The sequence below is a fragment of the Maylandia zebra genome, linkage group LG2 (assembly GCF_041146795.1).
Source record: "Maylandia zebra isolate NMK-2024a linkage group LG2, Mzebra_GT3a, whole genome shotgun sequence".
Lineage (NCBI taxonomy): Eukaryota > Metazoa > Chordata > Actinopteri > Cichliformes > Cichlidae > Maylandia > Maylandia zebra.
Genome location: NC_135168.1, coordinates 24586096 through 24609079, shown reverse-complemented (window position 1 = coordinate 24609079; position 22984 = coordinate 24586096). Strand labels below are relative to the sequence as shown.

The 22984-nt window shown below is 47.1% G+C and overlaps 1 protein-coding gene across 4 annotated transcripts in view; it reads left to right on the top strand.

Annotated features, from left to right (window-relative positions):
• The window catches only part of ppargc1b (peroxisome proliferator-activated receptor gamma, coactivator 1 beta), a 60327-nt gene that overhangs the window by 12086 nt on the left and 25257 nt on the right, over positions 1 to 22984 (top strand). The window contains exon 2 of one of the 4 annotated variants that reach the window (XM_076890443.1): positions 7872 to 7958. The exons of 1 other annotated variant lie outside the window; for it this stretch is intronic. In XM_076890443.1, coding sequence (XP_076746558.1) covers positions 7929 to 7958 — 30 coding nt within the window. In that variant the 5' untranslated portion in view covers positions 7872 to 7928. Of the gene's footprint in view, positions 1 to 7871; positions 7959 to 11861; positions 12243 to 14535; positions 14840 to 22984 lie in introns of those variants that run through there. 2 more of the 4 variants (XM_076890440.1, XM_076890435.1) reach the window with 2 other exon arrangements.

The following is a 22984-nucleotide window of genomic DNA, read 5'->3' as shown; positions in this document are numbered from 1 at the left end:
CACACACACACACAGGCTATTTATAGCTGAGCTCTTGCATGTGTGTGATTGTCTCTCTGTTCTATTTCAGTGTGGGAGCACTTGGCATGCACAAAAGACGTGCCTGAAAAGCGGTGGTTGTTTTCGTGCTTGCGAGGTCACTGTCTGACCTACGTGCGTGTGTGTGCAAGAGCGATCTTATGAAACCCGATCAAAGGTGAAAAAGGTAAAGCAGTAGCACCAGACAAATGGTCTTTCACTTTTGTGTTGCACAACAGCATCACCGTTGCACAGTGATTGTGTGAGCTGGAGGCAGAGCCAGAGGCTGTGATTGGCTGATGTGTAAATCCAGTCTGAATTTTCTGAAGTCAGTGTTTTAGTGTGGACGCAGTGAGCGCTGACCGTCATACACGTATTCATGTTGTTGCTGATCTCTGAGTGGAAGCTTGTTCCTGGCTGCTTGGTGCAGATGAGCTCTTGAAGGAGAATATGCCAGCAGCTCAACGGGCTTCAGCTCCGCAGTGGAAAGTAGAATTAAGCATTCATGAAGGTACAGTGGGTTAGGGTTAAGTGGACTGGCAGTCTGTAACCCCACAACCGCTCAGCATGAGAAGGACACGTAGAGCTGCTGCATCATCCACATCAGTGACTGTAAACACAGCTCCTCCATCACTATGCACTTACAGTTTGGGTTGTCTGTGGGCGGAGCAATCTTCTTTTAATTAACTGTAATCACCTGCTCATGGACTCACAAACTTTTAAAGCTGCGCGGTCATGCAAGATGGCTTGGAGCCCCTCCCCCAAGGGGAGGCGTATACACCTGCTGCTCAGACGTATGTGAGGATGCAGAACACAAGTAAAGATTACACAGGAACAGATTTGAGCACCAGTCAGCTGAGTTCTCCCAACGGCACTCAGAAAAGGAGGCCGAGCTTTTTGTTGGCGCAACTGAGCATAGAATTTGAGAGTTTGGGGTGAGAGAAGTCATTGGACATATTATGATAAAAAGATTTTATTACCATTACTTTTTTGTGGGTGGCTTTAGCTCAGGAGGTCGAGGAGTCCAATTAGAAGGTCTGAGAGATACTGGACCATGATCCGAGTGTGAATGTTGGAAAGCACATCTGTGTTGGTCTGTGTGAGTCTGGCTGCAGTAACAGGGACTGTGTGGCTCTTTCTAATACTGTGTAGCGCTGTCTCAGTCTGGTCTGTGATTGGCTGAAGTATTAACTGAAAACTGAAGTAAATCGTTTCAAAACCAGCTGTCAGGACAGGTGAGGTCACGAGCTGCTTTGCTGTTGATGGCGGTCTATAAATAAAAGACGGGCACAGAGAGCCTTCAGCTGACTCCAGGCCCTCTGACATGCTCAGTGAAGTCTGCTACACCTGCGGGTGGTGCAGGGGAAGGCTGCATGCTGTATTTATAGCTGCACTGTTTCCATGCTAAGCTCTTACATGTTTTACTGCATAGCAGCACACGCTGCATCCACTGACAGCATGTCCTTCAGGCAAAGAGCTCACTGACCTTCATGACTGCTGCATATCAGCAGAATGGACAGCTGAGGGGTGGAGGTGGGGGTTACTCTGGGGAAAGGGCACCACAGCTGAAACGAGTGGGGAGAGGAGCGGGAGGAAGTAAGGCCACAGGAGAGGAAAGGAAGGTTAGAAGGAGAGAGACAGAGAGAAAGAGGAACTCTGCTTTTAATTCTGTAGAGAGCAGTGAAGGTCTGCCTCAGTGCACACACACACAGTAGTTTTTTGTTCGTCTTCATCACTTCGGCCGCTTCCTTGGAGACGATTCACAGATTTGAAAGCGAGGGGAGATAATTAATAGTGCTTATGCGTGTGTGTTTGTGTGTGTGTGTGGCGACCAACTCTGCAACACTGACCGTCTCCAAGGAGACGCAGAAGGCGAGAGAAGCAGCCAATATGGCGTAGTAAACCCAAGAAGTGTCCCCCTCTCTCTGTGTGTGTGTGTACCTGTACCTGCTCGTTTGTTTCCTAGCAGCTCTGTGTTTGACCCAGGTGCGTCTAATTCATCCTTCCTCCCTTCTTTGGTTCCTTCCCTGCTCACAGCTCATGTTGATGTTACCTTTGCTTCTCCAGTTTTCCTTCATTCCGCCTCTGATTATCTGCTGTTCTTCTCTTTCTTTCATCCGTCATTCTGTTGGCACCCTTTTTACTTACCTTTCTTTCTTCCTGTCCTTGCTTCCTTCTGTCCTCGACTGTATGTGGACAGAGTGAGCACAATGGTGTTACAGGCCGAGAATGACCCCATCCTCCCATCCTTCCTCTTCCACTTCAGGGGGTGGTTTGGTTGGAGCCTTTGTGAACTGTCATTGGCAGAGAGGCGGGGCACCTGGACAGGTTGCAGGTCTGTCACAAGGTTAACACATAGAGACACGATTCACACGGACTCCCACAGCCAATTAGAAGTCTCCATTTGACCTAATGAGCATGTGTTTGAAATCAGGACCTCTTTCCTGTGAGGTGACAGGGCCAGCCTCTGCATTAGGGCTGCCACAAACGATTATTTTGATAGTCGACTAGTCACCGATTATTTTTGTGATTAGTCGACTAATCAGATCATCATCCATTGGACGTAAAACGTACAGCTTATTGCACCAGCAGCATCTGCTCTTATATAACTATCATTAGCTTTTAGCTTTAAGTGTTTAAGGTCTGTACTAACTAAAAATAAAGACAAGATGATAGTTTATTAAATTTTAATGAAGTTTGCAGATTGTTTCGGTGGAGTTTAATAAACTCAGCCGTCTGCTCCTTGCTATCTAAAATATAACAGGACACCGGAGTATATTCTCGAGCATCTCACAGTTCTGATAATCAGTTGTCTGCTTGACGTTTGTTCAGCTGTGTAAAAACTATAACTTTAATCTCAGCCAAACCGATTTACTCAGGAACAAATAAAATACGGAAAAAAGCCAAACAATAACATTTTAAGTTATCTAAGTGACTTATATATCATGTTTAACCTGAGTAGCGAAAGACGGCGGTGGGTTTGAAAACGATTTGCCGGGAGTCCGGTGTTCTCACCGGCTCTAATGAGCCTGTAACCCCGGCTAGCTATCGAGCTAGTGGGTAACAGACGTCTCCGAAAACGTCGGAGCGCTTTTGAAAATATGTGGTGTCCTGATAAACTGAGCAGATGTTTGAAGTTTACACAGCTACATTCTCGTCTGAAAATATGTTAAACGTTTATTTTGCGATCCAGAAAGAATAATAAGAGTAACATTAAAACTAACTAACTGCCGCCATTGTTGGAAACTGAGCAGGGCCGCGCTATGAATTCTGGGACACAGTTTCTTCTTCTTCGGGGTTTAATGGCAGCTGGCATCCTTGTACATGCAGTGCTGCCATCTTCTGTTTCAGTGCGTTATACACTCTTAAATCCTACTACTTATTCCTGCGTCTTTTACGCTCTTACAAAGCTTCAAATGACGCGTCGACTATTAAATTAGTCGTTGACGATTTTGATAGTCGACGTAATCGTGACTAGTCGACTAATCGTGGCAGCCCCACTCTGCACCACCATGGCGCCAGCTTTCGTTCAGCTCAGCTTCACACATGAACTCAGTGATTCTCGGGTGGAGGCTGCTGCGGCACATGGCTGCCCCTCCCTTAGCCTGCTTCAGCTGGATGTTTCTTCCTGTTAAAAGGGAGTTTTTCCTTTCCAATGCCGCCAATTGCCTGGTGATATGATTATTAAGACTGCTGGGTCTGGGTCTAACCCTAACCCCTACAGTATGAAGAGGCTCGAGCCTGCAAGTGCTGAATAAATACACCTAGACAGGTGAGAATAATTAGCAGAACGCAACGATCGAGGATCGTTTCCTTTATATATTTGTATATTCCTATATTTGTTGTGATGTGCCGAGACAAACGGTGTCTTCCCAGCCATCTGATTTGAGGCCGTGGTTTCAGACTTTATGGATTTCCTTTGAGCTTCACCTAAAGACGATTCCTTCCTGCTCTTTATGAAGCGTTCCAGACATTTTTCCCTCTTGGATCTTTGTGTGTTTTTGGTTAAACAAAAGCACAAAAGGTTCCAGACTCACAACAGCACACATTAGCTTTGCTGCCTCCAGGTAACCGGCCTGCTTTATCCTGAGAAATGCAGCAAATTACTCATCAAACAGCCGACTTCTGCTTTAGCTGTCACTGTGTGTGTGTGTGTGTGTGTGTGTGTGTGGGGGGGGGGGTTGAATGAAGCTTTGTGTTGGCGGCCGGCCAGCGGTGGGAATTACAGGTTATTTGTCAGAATAATGTTGTTGGCTGACTGCAGGAGTGTGTGAAGCCCCGTGGCTTTGGATCGTATATTTGGAGCTTTGGTAATTATGAGTGTGAGTGTATGTGTGTGTGTGTTTACATGACAGTGGCAGAAAGATGGACGTGCATGATGAATGTTGTCAGCTCTGGGTTTGCAACAGATCGTCTGCTCCTGAAAGGTGAAAGGTCATCACTATGAAGCTCAGCGGACTGACCCTGTGTGTGTGTGTGTGTGCGTGCGTGTGTGTGAACATTACGTTACCACACACTTAGAGTCACCCCCCCCTCCACACACACACACACACACACACTAGAGATGGACCGATCCGATATTACGTATCGGTATCGGTCCGATACTGACCTAAATTACTGGATCGGATATCGGAGAAAAATAAAAAATGTAATCCGATCCATTAAATATCACGAAAGCACCTCACAAAACTTGCAACACGCCGTAACTCACCTCAGAACGTTAGCACTCGGAGCAGTATGCATCACGTGATAGAGCGGCTGTGGCATGCGGGACCTGTCGGTGGTCTGGATAGCATGTGGAGCTTCGCTAGCAACCCGGCATTTCATCTCCGACAAAGTTATCCCCGAGAGAAGTAAAGCAAGTGTGTAAGTCCATCTCTGAATGTTTGTAAAGCATTCCTGCGTTAAGCTTAACAAGCGATATATGGAGCGACTGCCTCTCCTGCTGCTACTTCAATCACGAAACTGCTTAACGATCAGCTGATCGGCTTTTCTGTCGCGAGTACGTTTCTCTAGTTTGTTTTTGGCCCACTTTGCACCAGAAAGAGGAAACCAGCGGCTGAACAACAGCAGCACGTTTAAGCTTGATAAGCTGTTGTTAGAATTTATTTATTATTACTTTCTACTCGAGGATCTTTTTCTACGTAGCTGACGGCTGGTAACTGTGCAGGGGCGGATCTAGCAAAGTTTAGCCAGGGGGGCCGATAGGGCATTAACAGGGAAAAGGGGGCACAAAGACATACTTTTCTTTCTTATTCTCATTTAAAATGTCTAGCTTTTAATAAATAATTATCTGACACCCAAAGTTTTAATTTGATGTAAAATGAATAGAAGTCAATTACTGTATATAGTGACTATTAAGTCTAATATATATACCCTAGTAAGCTATAGTACTTTTTCCTTTGGGAAGGTACCATCTGTGCAGTCTGCAATTTTGTTGAAGAAAGATGTTGAATCTATTTAATATTTCTTGAAAAATAATTGATTTCTGTGCTTTTTTTTTTTCCACACTGCATCAAATTAAGGTTGATTACGTCGATTAAGCATCATGAGGTGGCGCGTGAGGGGTGGTTCCCTATTTTTTATTTATTTATTTTTGTTGTTGCTGGGAGTTGGAACCCTATTAGTTAGGTTGCTTAATATTTATGCTAAGTACTCTTTAAAATACCAGAATAGGGAGGATGGTGTAGGTTTGAGTTTATTAGATTGATCAGTATTGCTGAACTATGAAATATTTTTTTTGCATACAGGTATAACAGAATAGCTTTAGTGTAGTTGTTGTTTTAAACTTGAGTATGAACTTATACAAAATGCAGCAAGATATTTAAAAAACAGTTGTGTTGATTAAAAAACACACTATATCGGATTCATATCGGTATCGGCAAATATCCAAATTTATGATATCGGTATCGGTATCGGACATAAAAAAGTGGTATCGTGCCATCTCTAACACACACACACACACACACACACACACACACACTTTTTTGGTGTTAAAGCTGCAAATCTCTCACCTCACCCAAACAAGGTCTGGTCTGGGTATAATCCTGTCGTACTGACGGGTAGATGCATTCTGGGATATCGGTAAAGGACAGGGCCTGCACAGAGGTGATAGCTGCAGATCGCTCCCATTAGCTCAGTTTGGTCGTATTTGTTAAATCAGATTTGGAAGCCAGGCTGAGTTTAAACCTGATCTCAGTGGGTCATATGATGAGTGCGGAAGATCTTGTGGTGTTTGTGAGGCAGACTGAGAAAGGGAACTGGAATCCTTACATTACACTGGCTTCACTGGTCTGTAACCCAAGATATAAATTACCCAGATTCTGAGGAGGTTTGAGCCCTGACACTGCAGCTGCGACGCTCTAAGAATTAGGGCTGCACAATTAATCGTTAGAAAATTGCGATCTCAATTCCTACTTTTGTGTGATCTCATTTCCAAATGACAACGATTTTAAGAAAAAAGAAAAAAAGATGACGATTGTACGGCATTTTGATCGGGGACATAATCTGCATGAAAACAAGCGCTCAATCTTCCTGCTCAGCAAATGACAAGGGTGGAGCCTTATACCACGTGATACAGAAGCCGGCTGGCAGAGAAAAAACTACGGAGAGCACGTGAGAGATGACGAAGCTGTAAAGGCCAAGAAAGTGACACCGTCTTAATGATGCAGCGTGATTACTCTGGATTTCCTCTCTTGTGTCGTGCGAGTTGGTCCTGATTGGTCGGTGGCACCACATTTACAACATTTAAAGTCTGAATCCACCAAACAGAGTCTGAGTCAGTGATATTCAGGTCCAGCTTCTGCCAGCCAATCACGCGGCTTGCTGAGAGCAATGTTGCTGGGAAAAGTCACTGATTTGTTGTTGCCTTGTGAGCAGATGGCTCGGTCGTCTGTCTCCAAGTTAGCAGGATACAGATGATATGAGTCAGCTAACGCACGCACACACACACACACACACACACACACACACACACACACACACACACACACACTCTCTCTCTGTGGGGACTTTAGTCTCTTTTTCCTGATAGAAAATCAAAGTGTTTTTGACTGAAAGTTTAATGTTTTCTGAGTGCCGAGTCAAAACCAATCAGAGTGTGCATGCTCGCTCGCTCAGGTCTTGAAAACACACCGTTCTCAGTAGAATGTGCTGCTGCTCTGACAGCAGCGTGTGTGTTACGGCCGATGAGGATGGATCTGGAGGATGTGTGAGGAATGAAGCACTGAAGACAGCCAATCAGAGCAGAGACAGGCGTTCCATGTGACCTGCAGCAGTGTGGGTCAGTGATCAGACTCAAATTATTCTCTTTACAGTTTGGGTTGTTTTCCATCTTCTGGCTGAGCTGCCTTAGTGCCGACCCACAGGAAATCTTTCCTCTGTGTGAGGTCACATGACACCATGTGATGGTCGGACTGCAGAACAGTGTTAGCTGCAGGCAATTAGCCATTGTTTTGCATTGCACTAGTGACCCTGAGCCGAAGTCTCCTGATCCTTGCACTGCTTCAGGTGTTTCATGTAAAACAGCTCTGAGGTATTTCTGTGCATTTAATCATGATGCTGCTTGGCCATCAGCTGAAATAACACACACAAACACACACACAGCTCTGCAGTGAGAGTCTGACATGTTTACTTCCGGGACTTTGTAGCCATTGGTTGCAAGTTTATTACAACAATAATTCCATAATTGGCCGAGTGTGACTGGGCTGGCTCGTCGTTGCCCTCTATGCCGTGATATGGATGCGCGTAGAGGTGTGCGGGGAGGAAGGGGTCAGGTGAGCTTCAGTAGGGATCAGGTCACATGGTACATGGATGAGGTCACTGTCAACCTGTGTTTCTGTTTCTCCACATAGGGTTCCTGATTGGAGGGATCAGCTGGCTGATGGCTGAAGAACGCTGAGCTTTCCGTGATGCATGCAAATATAACACACTTATTCTATGTGCGTGAAACCTGCTGGATCATCTTTACGGTGTGAGAAGCACACTGCAGAATCAGCAGCTGTGCAGCTTAGCATGTGTCACATCTGCACTGTTTTGAAATGGTGTGTGTGAAAGGCTGGAAGGCCTTTTGTTTTGCTCAGGGCATGTCCGCTGCTGGGATCGAACCTGCGACCTTTCTGTTAGACGTGGAGTGGGCTCAGAGGCAGTGGGAGGCGTGTGGAGCAGCCCCAGGCCTTTTTCTGTCTGTGTGTTTTTATTTACTGTCTAGTATGTGCCGCTCTTTGGCACAGCTGTTTCTCACTGTGCCCTTTTTAACCCCACAACACCAGCGCCCCAACACACGCACACACACACACACACACACACACACACACACACACACACACACACACACACACACACACACCAACAGTCCAGGATAAAGGTCAGAGTGCCCCCCGTCCAAGCTGCTAGAGTTACAAAACAAATTGTGGGGTGGCCTGGCGAGGAGGGGTGGAGGATACAGTGACAGCCCCATACTTCACACACGCCCACACATGCGCACAAACAGACACACACCAAGGATAAAGTGACACTGGAACATTGAACTTTGAACCTTTTCTCCCAAGAGCTGCTCACCTCCTCCTTTTCTTCCTTCAGTTTTATGTCTGTAGGTGTCTATGGGTGTGTGGGTGTCTATGGGTGTGTGGGTGTCTATGGGGGTGCATGGGTTTCTGTGATGGAGAAGGCAGGAGGCTCTGCTGATGTTTGCAGGTCTGCCTGCGTCTCTCTCACTGCATTAGAGGTGCTCCCTGGGGAGAGAGGGGAGAGATGGATGACGAGCGTGGCTGCAAAAATAACTTCCATATTTAGACTCGGAGAGGAGAGATCAGGAGCGGCGTGGGTTTCAGGGCTGCTCGGAGAGCTGAGGCATCCTCGGGAAAGCTGCTGGTCCTGATCCATCTGTAGTTTCAGGGATGTCAGTGGAATGAGCGCCTGCGAATCGGTCCTCTGTGGAACTGATGTTTGCACGTGAGCTCTGATAATTGATGCTTATGGCTGGTTTGGGACGATGCCGCTTTTTGCTCTTGGCTGCACTCTGACCTTTCAGCCACGTGCCCCGATCCTCCTAAGGTTTAAAAATCTTAGATGAAGTATTCAAATCATCGTCTTTTACAGCGTGTCTGTCTGCCACTTAACATGTTTATGGGTGACCCACAGCTCTGTGGGTTTTACTGTGTTGATGGTGAAACTCGGGGGTCACTGGGTGATTAAGCTTTCTTTAATGTGAGCGGATCGTTGGGTCTCAGGAGCAGGTGCGTCAACACATATTAGACAGAAACTGGCTTCATTAGTCAGCATCTGGAACGAGTTGAGAGTGGTAAAGGTGACTAGTGGCCGCGGTCTTGGAAAGAAGCTGATTGATTATTTGTTGTTGATCGATGGGATGTATTTGGCTCATGGGCAGCTGTTAGTCTGTTTGTGTCAGAGTGAAATGTACAGAAAGGTACTCCATCATATCTTAATTTTGCCGTCGCATTGTGATTCAGCCTGGGTAAAAAGGTCCCATTGTTGCATTCAGGTGCTTTCAGGAAAGCAGGAAAAAAGATTCATCAGCTGTTTCCTCCACGTTGCCATCTCCTCCGCCTCAGCTGCCCTTCTCGCACCATTAAGGAGTCGTGACTCTGTAGATGCAGGGAAGCATCGACTGAGAGGGAGGGGCGGGGTGTGTCGTGATGCTCGGCTTCACCTTTCTGCTCTGCTACAGCGAGACAAGGTGGAGGCAATGGAGGGGTGGGGATCTGTGGGTGGTTGAGGAGAAGTGAAAGAGCACAGAAACAGAGTGAGGGGAAAGGATGATGGAAAGAGAGAGGATGCGCACGCACACATACTGCACACACACAAACAGAAGGAGGAATTTAAAAGCTTGAATTCGTTTGACCCCTTAATGAGCTGGCTGCACTCACACCTGTGTGTGTGTGTGTGCGTGTGATTGAAGGGGAGGCAGAGGTGTTGTCTGTATGATCAGTGCTTGTGTGCCATGATGTTTCTGATGCTCCTGAAGCTTTCACTGCTGTCTGTCCTCCTGCAGATCACACACTCAAACACACACACTTCCTACGAGTATCAGAACGACCTTGAGAAAGCAGCCGTGTGTGTGTGTGCGTATGTGAGAGATGTCCAGCAGTGATAAGATTTTTCTATTAGTTACACACAACACGTTCCATTAGAAGAGAAGTGAGAGTGCCCTGCAGACGAACTCTGGATCACTGATGAGTGTGTGTGTGTGTGTGTGTGTGTGTGTGTGTGTGTGTGTGTGTGTGTGTGTGTGTGTGTGTGTGTGTGTGTGTGTGTGTGTTACTGCGCGCACAGTAGGTGTTGTTAACTGACCAAGAACTGATGCAGCTCCACACTGTAACCTGCAGCCTGCAGAAACACACACACACACACACACAGATTTGTTTATGTTTGTACGAGTGCAAACAGGATGTGATTAGGCGTGTAATTAGCTTTGAGTGTTCACGGTTTCATGAGGTTTACACGTCTGAGCTGCGCTACAGACACACACTACAGACGGGTGCAGGTTGAATTTGGTTCTGGACTCAGATGCATGTGCTGTGGCCGCTCCTGTTATTGACCGTGCCAGGAAGTAAAGGCTGATCGATTGGCTGTTGTGATTGATTGACAAGCAGATAAAGAAGTCCAGAGTGCGTGGATGTCACGGTAGCAGAGGGCAGCAGGGCCTGCAAGCCTCCAGCTCGTTACTTCACCTTCTCCGCCCTCAGCCCGCTCCGTGAGCTCGCCACCTTCCTGTCTGTGGTGTTTTAGGGTCAGGGAAGTGATGCCTTACACCTCTGTGAGTTTGAGTTCACCTGTAGGGGCTTTGTGTGCAATCAGGTGGTTCCACACGCTGAGCCATTATCTAATTTGACTCTTGATGATTGATTAAAGCCCACCGCTGCCGCTGCTGCTGCCGCTGCTGCAACTCGCCATATCGTATTGCGAGGCAAAAGGATCGTATTTCCTCCCGGCGTCCTTGCTCTGTTTGTCTGAGGTGTTCCTGAGCCTCAGCAGTTCTTTAGTCACAATAAGTTGAAGGCGTGTGCTCTGCTGCGGCGTGCTGCAGTTTTGCTGACGGCGTGGTTATGAAGCAGGAAGGACGGCAGCGAGGCTGAGGAGGTGCAGACTCCGTTTGGTCCGGAGGCTGAAAATGAGATCTTTAAGTTTAGATTTGAAACAAGTTTGTGAACAAGTTTGACCAGCTGGGATTCACATATAGTTGGCCTCGATTAATGAAATCTGATCAGCTGACGGGTCAAAAAGGCGTGACCGTGAGTTTAAATGAAAGTGAAGTAATCTGATTGGCTGACCTGTCACACTTGAATTAAGGTCAGGGGGAAGTGCTGTAGTTTCAGAATGAGCGGGTGTGGCGCCATGCAGGCGTCTGAGATTTGGTGAAAACGGTTTCGATGCATTGGTCAAACGTAAGGCGAGGCTCCTGCTGCGCTCCTGCTTCTGTCTTGGAGAACCTGCCGCCGTCCTTCGGATGGTTTAGGCTGTCTGAGTCTTCCTCATTTAATCCCAGATCGACTCAATGATGTCAGGGCACTGTGGCGACCTCACCATCTGCTGCAGGACTCCTTCTTGTCACTGATGGTCAGGAAACCTCTGACCATCAGATTCCCACAGAATCCACCTGCTGGCGATGAAGCCTTTATCCTTCTTTGTTAGTTTCATCCTCCTTTACACACACACACGCACTCATTATCCCCTGCCCTGCTGACCTGATGAGGTTCTCTCTGATTTTCTCAATCCTGTTAAGAGATTACAAACTGTGTCTGACTGAAAATATAGATTAACAGGGTGGAGGTGGAGGTGGGTGGAGCTGGGGGGGGGGCTGTGATAGATGTGGATTACTGGAGGGTGGTTGGATGCACATTAGTGGGATCAGTGCGAGCGATGTGAGGTTGAAGTTCACAGGAATAATTTGGGGCAGTAATAAAATTCAGAACGTGTCACAGGATGAGGAGGAGGAGCAGAAAGGCATGATGGGTACTCCTGCTCCTTTAACAAGCACCTCAGTGCAAAAACAAGCATGTGGACTGCATGAAGTAAGAGGAGGAGGAGGGGTGGAGGCAATGCTGTAGGAGCACAGGGAGGTGGATGAGCTTGGGTCGGGTGTGTTTGTATGGCAGGGATCAGCTCCACTAATGGCTAGCACAGCTTTGAGGAGCCTGTCAGATCCTCTGATCCCTGAAGACCTCGCAGACATGATGGAAGCAGGTGCAGGTACAGCTTCACAGGTGAGAGGTTAAATAATGAGCTGTAGGAAACTAGGTGAGAGGAGACCGGGGCGGGGCTCAGAAACAGGGCAGGTAAAATATACAGCTGCTGTTGTGTATATTTCACAGTAAAACCCTGAGGTATAAGATTAAATAAAGTAATTTCATCTGGAAAACTGAATTCCAGTTTTCATCTTGAAAACTGGTTGGGCTGATGGATGGAGAGCAGCTAAAGGGCGAGCTACAGCGCTCTGGAATGAGATACTGGGATGGCCGGACACCTGAGACTAGAAGTGCGTAGACACTGAGGGATAAAGCGTGCTCAGTGGCACTTCAATCAGCACAGGTCTCTGAAAGGGAAACTGTGGAGGATACAGAGGACACTCGGTCTAAGCTTAACTTCATGTTTCTTTAATTTATCACGATGAGGCCTTCCTCTCCATGTTTAGCTGTGCCGACGGTCCATTGGAGCGTCTCTGTGTGTTCAACTGGAAGTGAAACCAGTTCAGTTCAGTGTGGCCGACTCTCCTCTTTCATCACCAATTTTTATATACACTGCAGGAAAAACGAAAAAACAATCCTATGATGCAAATTTGCAAAGAAAACAGCAGGTGCATCAAAGTAAGCTATTTCCAGCAGTGCAATACGAGTTCTAAGTATCCCAGAAACTATTCAGAAAAGTCAAACATGACCAGTATAGGCTTTTAAGGCCTACAAGTAAAAAACTACATTTCCGCGAAAATGATGTCACTTCCGGTTTCGGGGAGGAAATGGCGGACATTTGATAGTTCACGCTGACGTCTGTTTCACTGTGGGAAGTGTTGCGAACAGCTGATCGGATCGGCAAAGCGTGTTTCTGGGATATTATGTTTTTGTTCCTGCAAGCGCTTTTTATGCAATTTTTGCAAAGCTTTATGTGGAAGGAAACTGTGACCGAGGACAAGCTGATGGCATAAGATGTAAGTACAACTCCTCCGGTTTCATATGCAAAACAAATTATTGCGCTAGCTTACGTGGTTCAGGTTCTACAGGGATTTAAAAATAGTTACACAAAACGGAGCGTGCTGCTCTGACCGGCTTCAATGACTTTAAAAAATAATATAAAATAGTGTGCAACACCACTGAAGTTTTTTTTTTTAACCTCTCTTTTCAACCAATGGCAGTCACTCTCCTCTCCAAATAACTTCTGCTTAGCTTTCCGAGCTTCCCTCGGGTCCTCTTAATCAGCGGTCTCCAACCTTTTTTGCGCCACGGACCGGTTTATGCCCGACAATATTTTCACGGACCGGCCTTTAAGGTGTCGCGGATAAATGAGGGAGGGGCTAATAATCGGCTCAGTCATTTTTAATGATCGTTGAAAGCCCAGATCATAATCGTGATTAAAATTCGATTAATTGAGCAGCCCTACTCGGCCTCCATGCTATCTCAGCTGCCACCAACACTCTTATACCTGAGCTTTAAATCGGCCCTCCCCCTCAGATCCCATTACCCAGCAGCCCCGCAGAGCCAACTCCGCCAGCCGCTCGCCTTCGTTTTCCTCGCTCCATCACCGTTCTGCACCTCGCTGTCACTCCACACTGTCTGAATGTTCACACTTTGGGTCCAGGTGTTCTCTACTGTTGCAGGGCTTTGATTTTCTGTTTATGGGTGTAATTAAAAAACACCTGCCCCCCCCCCCCCCCCCCCCCTGTCTCAGACTTGTACCCATCAGCCCCAAGAATAGTCGGATTTAGCCTTTACTGCTAATCTGAAGTCTTACTGGATCTGCCTACATCCCAGGAAGCCCAGTCAATAAGTCCAGCGACTGCCAGGCTGTGTCTCAAGGATGGCTCTTCAGCTCAGGTGGATATAATTTACCTGAGGGCAGGACGGGACAACAGGAAGAGTGTTAGCACAGCTCCGGCCTGTCGAGTCTGGTAAAGACTGGTCAGCTTAACGTGCGTATTTCCATCCTTGCATCATTAGCCTCTTATACTCAGGCTAGATTTAGCCCCACGCCTCTGCTGCTCTCCCTGCCTGAGAGGTGGAGGAGTCGTGAAGGCGGGGTGGTGTGGGGGGGTGGATGAAGCCAGATTAGGTTTCAGAGCGACAGAGGTTGGCTGGAGGTGAGATCAGTGTAACGGATCTGCCAGCAGGAAGAAAGAGAGACAGGTAGACGGGCCGGATTCCACGACGCACGAACCCAAAGAAACCCGGACTCTGTTTGTTAACCCTTGCGAGTCTGAGCCACGACGGACGGATGGACCCAAACCCTGCATACGGACAATGTTTGTCGCATTGTCAAGCTGGGCAGGAAGTCTGTGGCTCATTCAGCGAGCAGAAGAGACGCTCACAGAAATATTCCCATAAAAACCAAAAACAGAAGTTTTGTTTCTCAACATTGAAACTGAAATGAATCAAAATGTTCTGATTGGCTGACTCGTGCCTGGGCTTCTGGTTTTAGACTTAAAGAGGGGGATGAAATGAGGATTTGGAACGAAGGGGAGGAAAAGAAGAAAGAAACAGAATCTAGAAGCGTACTTTTGGCTATGTCAAAACAGAACAGCCTGAGGTCGAGCACTTCCCCACGTCGCGCTCTTGACCACAATTTGTCTGGTCCTCACTTCATCTCTGCTAAGGTTGGGTCATTGCTCACATTTGAAGCTTGTGGCAGTAACGAGGGAGGGCGGAGCTTCACAGACGCACCAGAGACATAAAAGTATGACAGTTTCATGAACGCTGAGTGGGACTGAGTGTAATTCGTCAGAGCGGATTCAGGAGTTTGTGGTGCCGAGCCTGCATGAACAATCTTAGAACCACAGCTAACAGATAGTTAGACGTGAGGTGGTGAGATGCTCACTCAGCTCAGCAGGAGGCTGTTATCAGTAGTGGTGCAACGGATCACGGTTGATCCGTAATCCGAACCGATCCCACTCCACGGTTCGGCACACACGTGAAAAGTATGTGTATGGTGGTCAGTCTGTCAAGTGGTAGTTATGGTCAGTGCTAGCGGTCCAAGTGGAGGAGCAGAGAACTTTGCGGCATTTAAGCAGCCCTTTGCTGCCCAATCCAACTGGGCTAAAGCTATTACAAAAGCTACTGAGGTGTTTAGCTGCAGACGTGAGGCCGTACTCCGTTGTGCATAACAAGGGGTTAAACTATGATGAACGTGCTTGAGCCACGCTGAGTGTCCACTTCTGTGACAAGATCGTTCCAAGCATGTATAAGCAGGAAAAGTTTAAAGTTACAGCTGAACTGTCCCAGGCATCTTCTGTTGCCCTAACTACAAATGGGTGGAGCTCCAGGGCAACGGAAAGCCACATGACCGTGACCACTCATTATATCACAGCGGAGTGGTAGATACAAAGCCCTGTACTGCCCTATAGATTAGATTAGATTAGGTGAAACTTTATTAATCCCATGGGTTCCTCTGGGAAATTCAGTTTCCAGTAGCATAGCACAGACAGAAGTTGCAGAATGTGAGCAGAAATATACCACATATACACATACATAAATACAGAGTATACAAAAGGGATAAATAGGAATAAGAATACAAGGTAACGGCACATTTCAAGTATTGTGAGTCTATTACACCGTTGGATGTTAACAAAAACTATTGCACAGGGAAAAGGCACTACAGCTTACTTGTCCCCCCTCTCCTTTGTCCCCCTGTTTCCCCTCCCTCTCCCATCCAGCGAGGAGTTAAACAGTTTGATAGCGTGTGGGACAAAGGAGTTTTTAAGTCTGCTCATCCTTGACTTTGGGAGAAGCAACCTCTCGCTGAACAGACTCCTCTGGTTGTTTATGGCCGTGTGCAGAGGATGCCCAGTATTGTCCATAAAGTCCATATTGCACCTTAATTTATTTTTATATAAGTGCATGGAATGAGTCTTGAGCTGAATGTTTTTTAATAGGAAAAAATACTTAAATAAGTAAATGGTCTTTTTTTTCCTTTTTTTGCTGATCTGAAAATCCGATCCGTGACTTAAAACCGTTGATCCGATCCGAACCATGAGATATTTGATCCGTTGCACCACTAGTTATCAGTGTTCCTGACAGTTTCCTACAGCTGGGTTAGAACTCCAGTAACTCTGCAGCTGGATTAGATCATTAAACTGAGATTAATCACCTCTAGGGCTGAACGATTATGGAAAATAATCTAATTGCGATTTTTTTTTTGCCCCAATATTGCGATTGCGATGCGATATGCGATTATTTTTTTAAGGTCTTTGTCTTCTGTATTATTAAACAAAGACAAGCAATACATCATATAGTATGGCCAATACTATATTACATTAATTTTAAACTGTTCTTTCCTGGAAGACAGACCTCTGTTATGATGACATGAGGTGATGCATGAATTGATGACTGACATTTTTATTTAACTTCTTCAATCACAACAGTATATTTGAACATACACAATAGTTTATTTTTAGCTTACAAACATCTGAGCATAAAGTGCTGACAAGGAACCCTGGTGTAAACATTAAAATGAAAGTCAGTACAATGTGCAGATTGCAGAAATATACATAAAAAAAAATCGGTGGCTTTACCACACTCAGTTTTTCGACATCTGTGAACTACTAGACAGTCATTAAATTAAAAAATAATATTAAATAAATAAAACTAATAAATAAAAAATGCACACATCTTACTGATCTCTGCAGTCAGTAACATTACACATAAAGTGCAAACATAATAGCAATTGTATAAACAATGAGTATGGCTCAGCTAGCCATAATCATCCTAGCTCACAGGTTTTTTGCTAGGAAGACCAGCATATCTACTTTTGCTGGCTTTAAGGATGAGCGAGTGCAGGTCACTATATTCCCTCCAGTGCTGAACAGACGCTCTGAGGGGGCACTTGTGGCTGGCACACACAGATATTTGCGGGCCATCTTGCACAGTCGTGGAAAGTGAATGTTGTGCACCTTCCACCAGGCTAAGGGATCATCCTCTCCGTCAATGACAGGGGTCAACAGGTAACTATTCAACTCTGCCTCCACGACATCTTCAAGTGGCAGAGGCAAAGCTGAAGAGGCCGCACTGGTCCTCAGAAGGTCGGGTAGGCCGGAAGTAAACGGCCGTGAAATTGGACGGTCTAGTTCTGATTAGCGTCACCGCTGTCTCGGTGGAGCTTAATAAACTCGGCCGTCTGCTTCTTGCTATCTAAAATATAACCAGACACTGGTGTAAATTCTCGACTGTCTCATACTTCTGTTTAATAAGTTTTCTGTTTGACGTTTAGTCAGCTGTGTGAAAACCAAGGAGGAACCCACCCGGGGGATTAATAAAGTTTTATTTTATCTAATCTAATAACTTTAATCTCAGCCAAACCGATTTACTCACGAACAAACAAAACACTGAAAAAAGCCCAACAATAACATTTTTAGGTTGTCTAAGTGACTTATATATTACGTTTAACCCGAGCAGCGAAAGTCTGCGGTGATCTGAAAATGATGTGCCAGGAGTTGTGCCGTTCTCGGCCGCATCAGTAACCCTCGAGCTCCCGGCTAGCTATCGAGCTGGTGGGTAGCAGACGCCTCCGAAAACGTCGAAGCACTTTTGCAAATATGCGATATCTTGATAAACCGAGCAGATATTTGATGTTTACACAACTACTTTCTCGCCTCAAAAAAAATGTTAAAAGTTTATTTTGTGACCCAGAAAGATTAGTATGAGTAATTTTAAAACTTAGTAGCGGCCGCCATTGTTGGAAACTGGAGTTTGGCTGGGCCGTGCTATGAATTCTGGGATATGGTAGGCCACGAAGGACACACCCGACCCATCCTTCAAATTCGGGGAAAAGGAGGACGCATTTGTCGGCTACATTCGGAGGAGTCTACGAATTTGGACAGCCTTCGGCGCGTCACTGTGACGTAATCGGTCTACAAATGCGGCCTCAGGAGGATGCAGCCCATGAATTTGGACATGTCCAGAGTATAATCGCAGCCTTTGCGGTTAGAAAAGTGCACTTGATCATGTCGCGATATTATCGCAAATGCGATATATCGTTCAGCCCTAATCACCTCACAGGTGAAAGATGCTTCACCTGTGACGTCTTTGGGCAGAGCTCTCACACAGAGCATCCACCAGAGTTTTGGTCTGATCACACTGAAGGTCATGACCTTTGGTGCAGGCTGACACACAGACATAGTCTTGGCCGGCCGTGGCTCTTTATGACATCTCGTCACCACCTAGAAATGAAAATCATGTTGAAGGACGGTTTCCCACTGCTGGAGGAGGTCCAGGGTTCCTACTGGGAGATTTAAGAACGGACACCTGTGTGAAGCCGGAGGAGAGGGTGGGGCTGTTCTCAGATCTGTGATCACACATTGTTTCAGTCCTGCTTTAAATATACAACATAAAAATGGCACCTCAGCAGGACAAGTCATTATACCCCACTACACACACACACACACACACACACACACACACACACACACACACACACACACACACACACACACACACACACACACACACCCTGAAGCAGCAGCAGTGATGGGAACAGCCAGTACTTCACAGCACTCTGGTTTAGCAGCATCTCACTTCCTCCTTCAGTTGGCCTCAGTTTTACTCATCACTATACACACACACGCGCACACACACAGACACACACTCCTGTTTGTCTGGCAGCAGCTCCTCGAGTCAGCAGCACTCTGTGGAAGAACTGGTCATGAGACCAGGATAAGAGCTAAAGATAGTAACAAACACACTATGACAGGACACACACATATACACCTATTACAAGTGTGTGTGGTTTACACACACACACACACTGTAATAGCACATTTACGTTGTGTAAAGTTTCTTCTTTCTTCTCTCAGACAGAAAAGAGTAAGTCCAGAATCCAGACCCTGTTCCAGCTCTGAGCTGTTTGTCTTTGTAAGGAAACAGAGATCTGGGGGCGGGGCTTTCTCTTGTGCACAGACACACCTGTGACCCCTGTCCCATCAGTGCCTTGGAAATTCTGATGGACAAACGTCCCGTGGCTCTGTCTGAATGAGTGTGAAGAGCTCGGTGTGGTAGAGCAGGTCGTTTCCCTCCTGCTGCTGCTGCTGCTGAGCTCAGGCTCCACCATCCTGCTGTTAGCGAAGGGCAGCCAATCAACAAGGATGAACTGAAGTTCTGCACGGAGGCTCGGTATCAGAGAAAGGAGGATTATTTTGAGCTGTGAGTCATGCAGAGCTGCTCTGGGAGTCCCCATGCAGCAGAATGGATGGATCAGAGATCTCAGCAACCAAGCTATGTTACAGCAGCCTGACAGAACCATGTTTGCATGTTTGTGGCATCATCTGCATGTTATTGGTCAATCAGCAGATTAAAGTTGAGTTTACACGGTGAGCTGTCGCAGGAGGAGGCGAGGGAAAAACGCTGTGGCGCTCAGTCAAGCTTCTCGGGACAAATGGACTAAACGCTCAGCCTTGGCATATACCCCTGTGAGCTTTCACTGTCTCACTTTGTGCCTCAATAATCAAACGGCAGGTAATTGGCTCTTTGTGGGGGGAGGAGGGAGGGGCACTTTTTTGTCTGCTGTGATTAAGCTCATCCTTTCTTTACCGGCTGCGTGGAAGTTGAAATCCTTCCACCGCTCGCAGGTGTGTCGCAGTGAACCTTCAAACAGACCCTGTGACTGCGATCAGCTGCAGGTATCACTGCGTCAGCTTGTGTTCTCCTGCTGTGGTTCTGTGGGCCGTCAGATTCCTGCACCAAGCACTTCCTGTCAAAGTGACTTACAACAAAGTGGGCATTAAAGGCCTTATCTCCTCCATGTCAGTTCTTTATGCGGAGCTTGGATGTGATTACACCTTCTTCATCCGCCGCCTCTCATCACCATTTTTCAGCTCTATGGGAGCGTCCGTCACCTCACCTTCACGTCTGTGCCACGCCTCCTTTTCCTTATTACTGAGCTTGGGTCATTTCAAGTCCCGATAAAATATGTTCATGATCGCACTAAAGCCACGGGGAGCAGACTAATCGTGGATTCGCTGCTCAGAGGATCAGGAGTTTGGGAAAGGTGTCGATCGAAGCATCGATTACTTCCTTTTGTGTTCCGGGATTATTTCAGTGATTCTGCAGTGAGTGCTGTTGCAACATCAGCTGTTTGGTAATCTCAGCTGATCTGGAGCTGCAGGCCCTGAGGGCAGCCCGGTCTCTGAAACTCGCTAACCTGGAAACACCACCCAGTGCTCCGCTTTCAGCCTCCTGCGGTGTGCAGTCTAGAGAGCCTGACCTTGTATGGTGTTGCTTGTGTGTGTGTGTGTGTGTGTGTGTGTGTGTGTGTGTGTGTGTTTGAGGGAAGTTGGGACAGCTCTCACATGACCGGACTTGTGACTGACCTTGCGCAACATTACAACAGGCCTGCGTCCAGCTGCCAGGACAGCAGCCGAGCTTTGATTCCTGCGTGTGGATCAATAAAGTTACACGTTATTATCAACGCTCCGCTATTTTTATTGTCGTGATTTTTGGCACAAAGTTTGGAGGAGGTGTGATGCATGTACAAAAACATGACAGCCTAATTTCACTCAAGTTATGAATCACCAGAGAAGCTAATGTTTGTACCAGTTGTGTGTGGCCTCCTTGCTCCTCGTGATTGGCTTGTGTCCTTTCTGGACCCGTCTGCAGATAGTTGTGTGTTCTTTGAGATTTTTCTTGCTTCATATTTTTCTTAAAGAGTTAAAAAAGCGTTCACCTTTGAAGGGTGACCTCAGCTAACGAGATGATTTCAGCTTGTGTAACTCTGAGTCCAGTGGAAAGACGCGGCGCTCGCGCTTAGCCAACCCAGAGATAAGCTTTGAGGAATCTGAGTGTTTAAAGATAGAAACGAAGGATGCTGGAGCTCCACCGCAGAGCCTCGCTGGCCTTTCCACATCCACTCTCTCCTTTTAGCCCAGATAGCTCTCCCACGTGCAGGCGTGCTATAAATAGCCCAGGTTTAATGCACGATTGTCCCGGCGGACTCTTCGTGTTGGTAGCGTCTCGCTGCTTTCGCTCAGGCACACATTAACCACAAATGGGTCCCACCACACCTCCACCCCCCAAAACAGCAGAATTACACAGTGAGGGCCTTCTGAAGGAGCTGATAGTGAGCAGATCTCAGAGGTCAGGCTCATTCATTTGCACATTACCTCTGCTGTTCCAGCACGAGGCGGAGGCTCAGCGCAGAGCCTTCGTCTCTTGTCTGTCAGTAACTTCAAAGATGTGAGTATTCTGCATTAATTTCATGCTCATTTGTTTAATCTGCCCGTTCGAGCAGTAACGGCTTCAGAGACACTCTGAGTGATGCTGACGGGCCGTGGTGTCAGGGAGGAATAAACCCGCCTCTGCTGCCGTTTGCTTTCAGAGAGGGGATGACGGAGCGCCGTGCGGTCACTCAGCAAAACCTCTCATTTAAAGTCACATCTCAGGCTCTTTGGCACAAGTCAGGACCTGCTTTGTGCAAAAGCGGGCACGTACGTGCTGCTCTCACCTTCTGGTCGCTTCCACTTCTCCCTCAACTGATGCTTGATGACTGCAAAAATTTGAGCCCTGACTTCGATCAGCAGGAGTCAAAGCTCCGCCTCCTCACGCTCACCTGAACTCGACCCGATATGGGGTCAGAGTGTCAGAGCCGGTGTACATTCGCAGCAGTTGGAATAAACGTGGGGAGCGACAGAAAGGCTTCAATGAAACACGAGCAAACATCTGCTCTCAATCACACGCAGGTCAGCAGTAAATCACTGCATCAATGCCTTAAATGGGCGTCTGGAGGCTCTGAGAGCCTTCCTGTAAATGCTCTGACGCAGTTTGACTTTTGGACCTGCAGTGAATCCCCTCACCTGATTGGATGCTGCACACGTGTTTATGTTTGGTTTGTATCTTTGCAGAGACGGTTAACACAATCCTTCCTGGAAACAGGAGCAGAATTGCTCCTCGCCGAGCTGCTTCCTCCTCCCGGCGTCTGATTCATGTCGAGAAGCTTACAGTCTTTGTCGCTATTCAGAGTCAGTGCAGCACTACAAGCACGCCGCAGCCTCGTATCGCCTTCCGCTGCTGCAGCGTCACGTGTGCACTGATGTTCTGGGACATGTTCTACATACGTGGGATGTCCTCATGTGTGTGCCTGTGCATGCGTGTCATGTTCAGGGATGGTTTTATTGATTGATGGCTGTGGTGGAGGGAAGGGAGGATGATGGAGGGAGGAGTGGTAACATTCAATCAGACTGTCCTCTGATGGACGAGGGTAAAAAGAGTATACGAGGAAACTGTAAGTGGAGAAAAGGGCAGAGTGGCCAACGAGGGAAGGCTGCATGATGGTAGGAATGAAGAAAGGATGGCGATGAGTCAGAGCCACGTGAGGAGGATGTGAGCTGCATGCTGAGGGAGGTTCACACTCAGTTAGGTGAAACACACCTGCATCAGCAGCGGGGGGAGGGTCTTACCAAGGGCGCCCTCTCCTCTGTCACTCCACCTTTCCTCCTCCTCCTCCTCCTCCTCCTCCTGCTCAGTGAAGTCATGACCGCTCTCCCCCCCTTTTCCCTTCGCTGACGTTATTCTGACCTACATCTTCCTTCCTGTGTCCTTCTTCTTCTTCTCTCCTTCAGCGCGTCTTCTGTTTCCGGCTCCGTTCATCAGCTTGTCCACCGCTCAGGTTCCTATGCTCTCTGCTGATTGGCTCTTTGATCATGTCTCATGAGTCGTTTATGAAACCGTAAACGCTATCAGCTGATCTTATCTCTTCCATGACCCAAATAAACACGCTGAATAAACACTCATAAACCGAGACGCACAGTGAGGCGGTG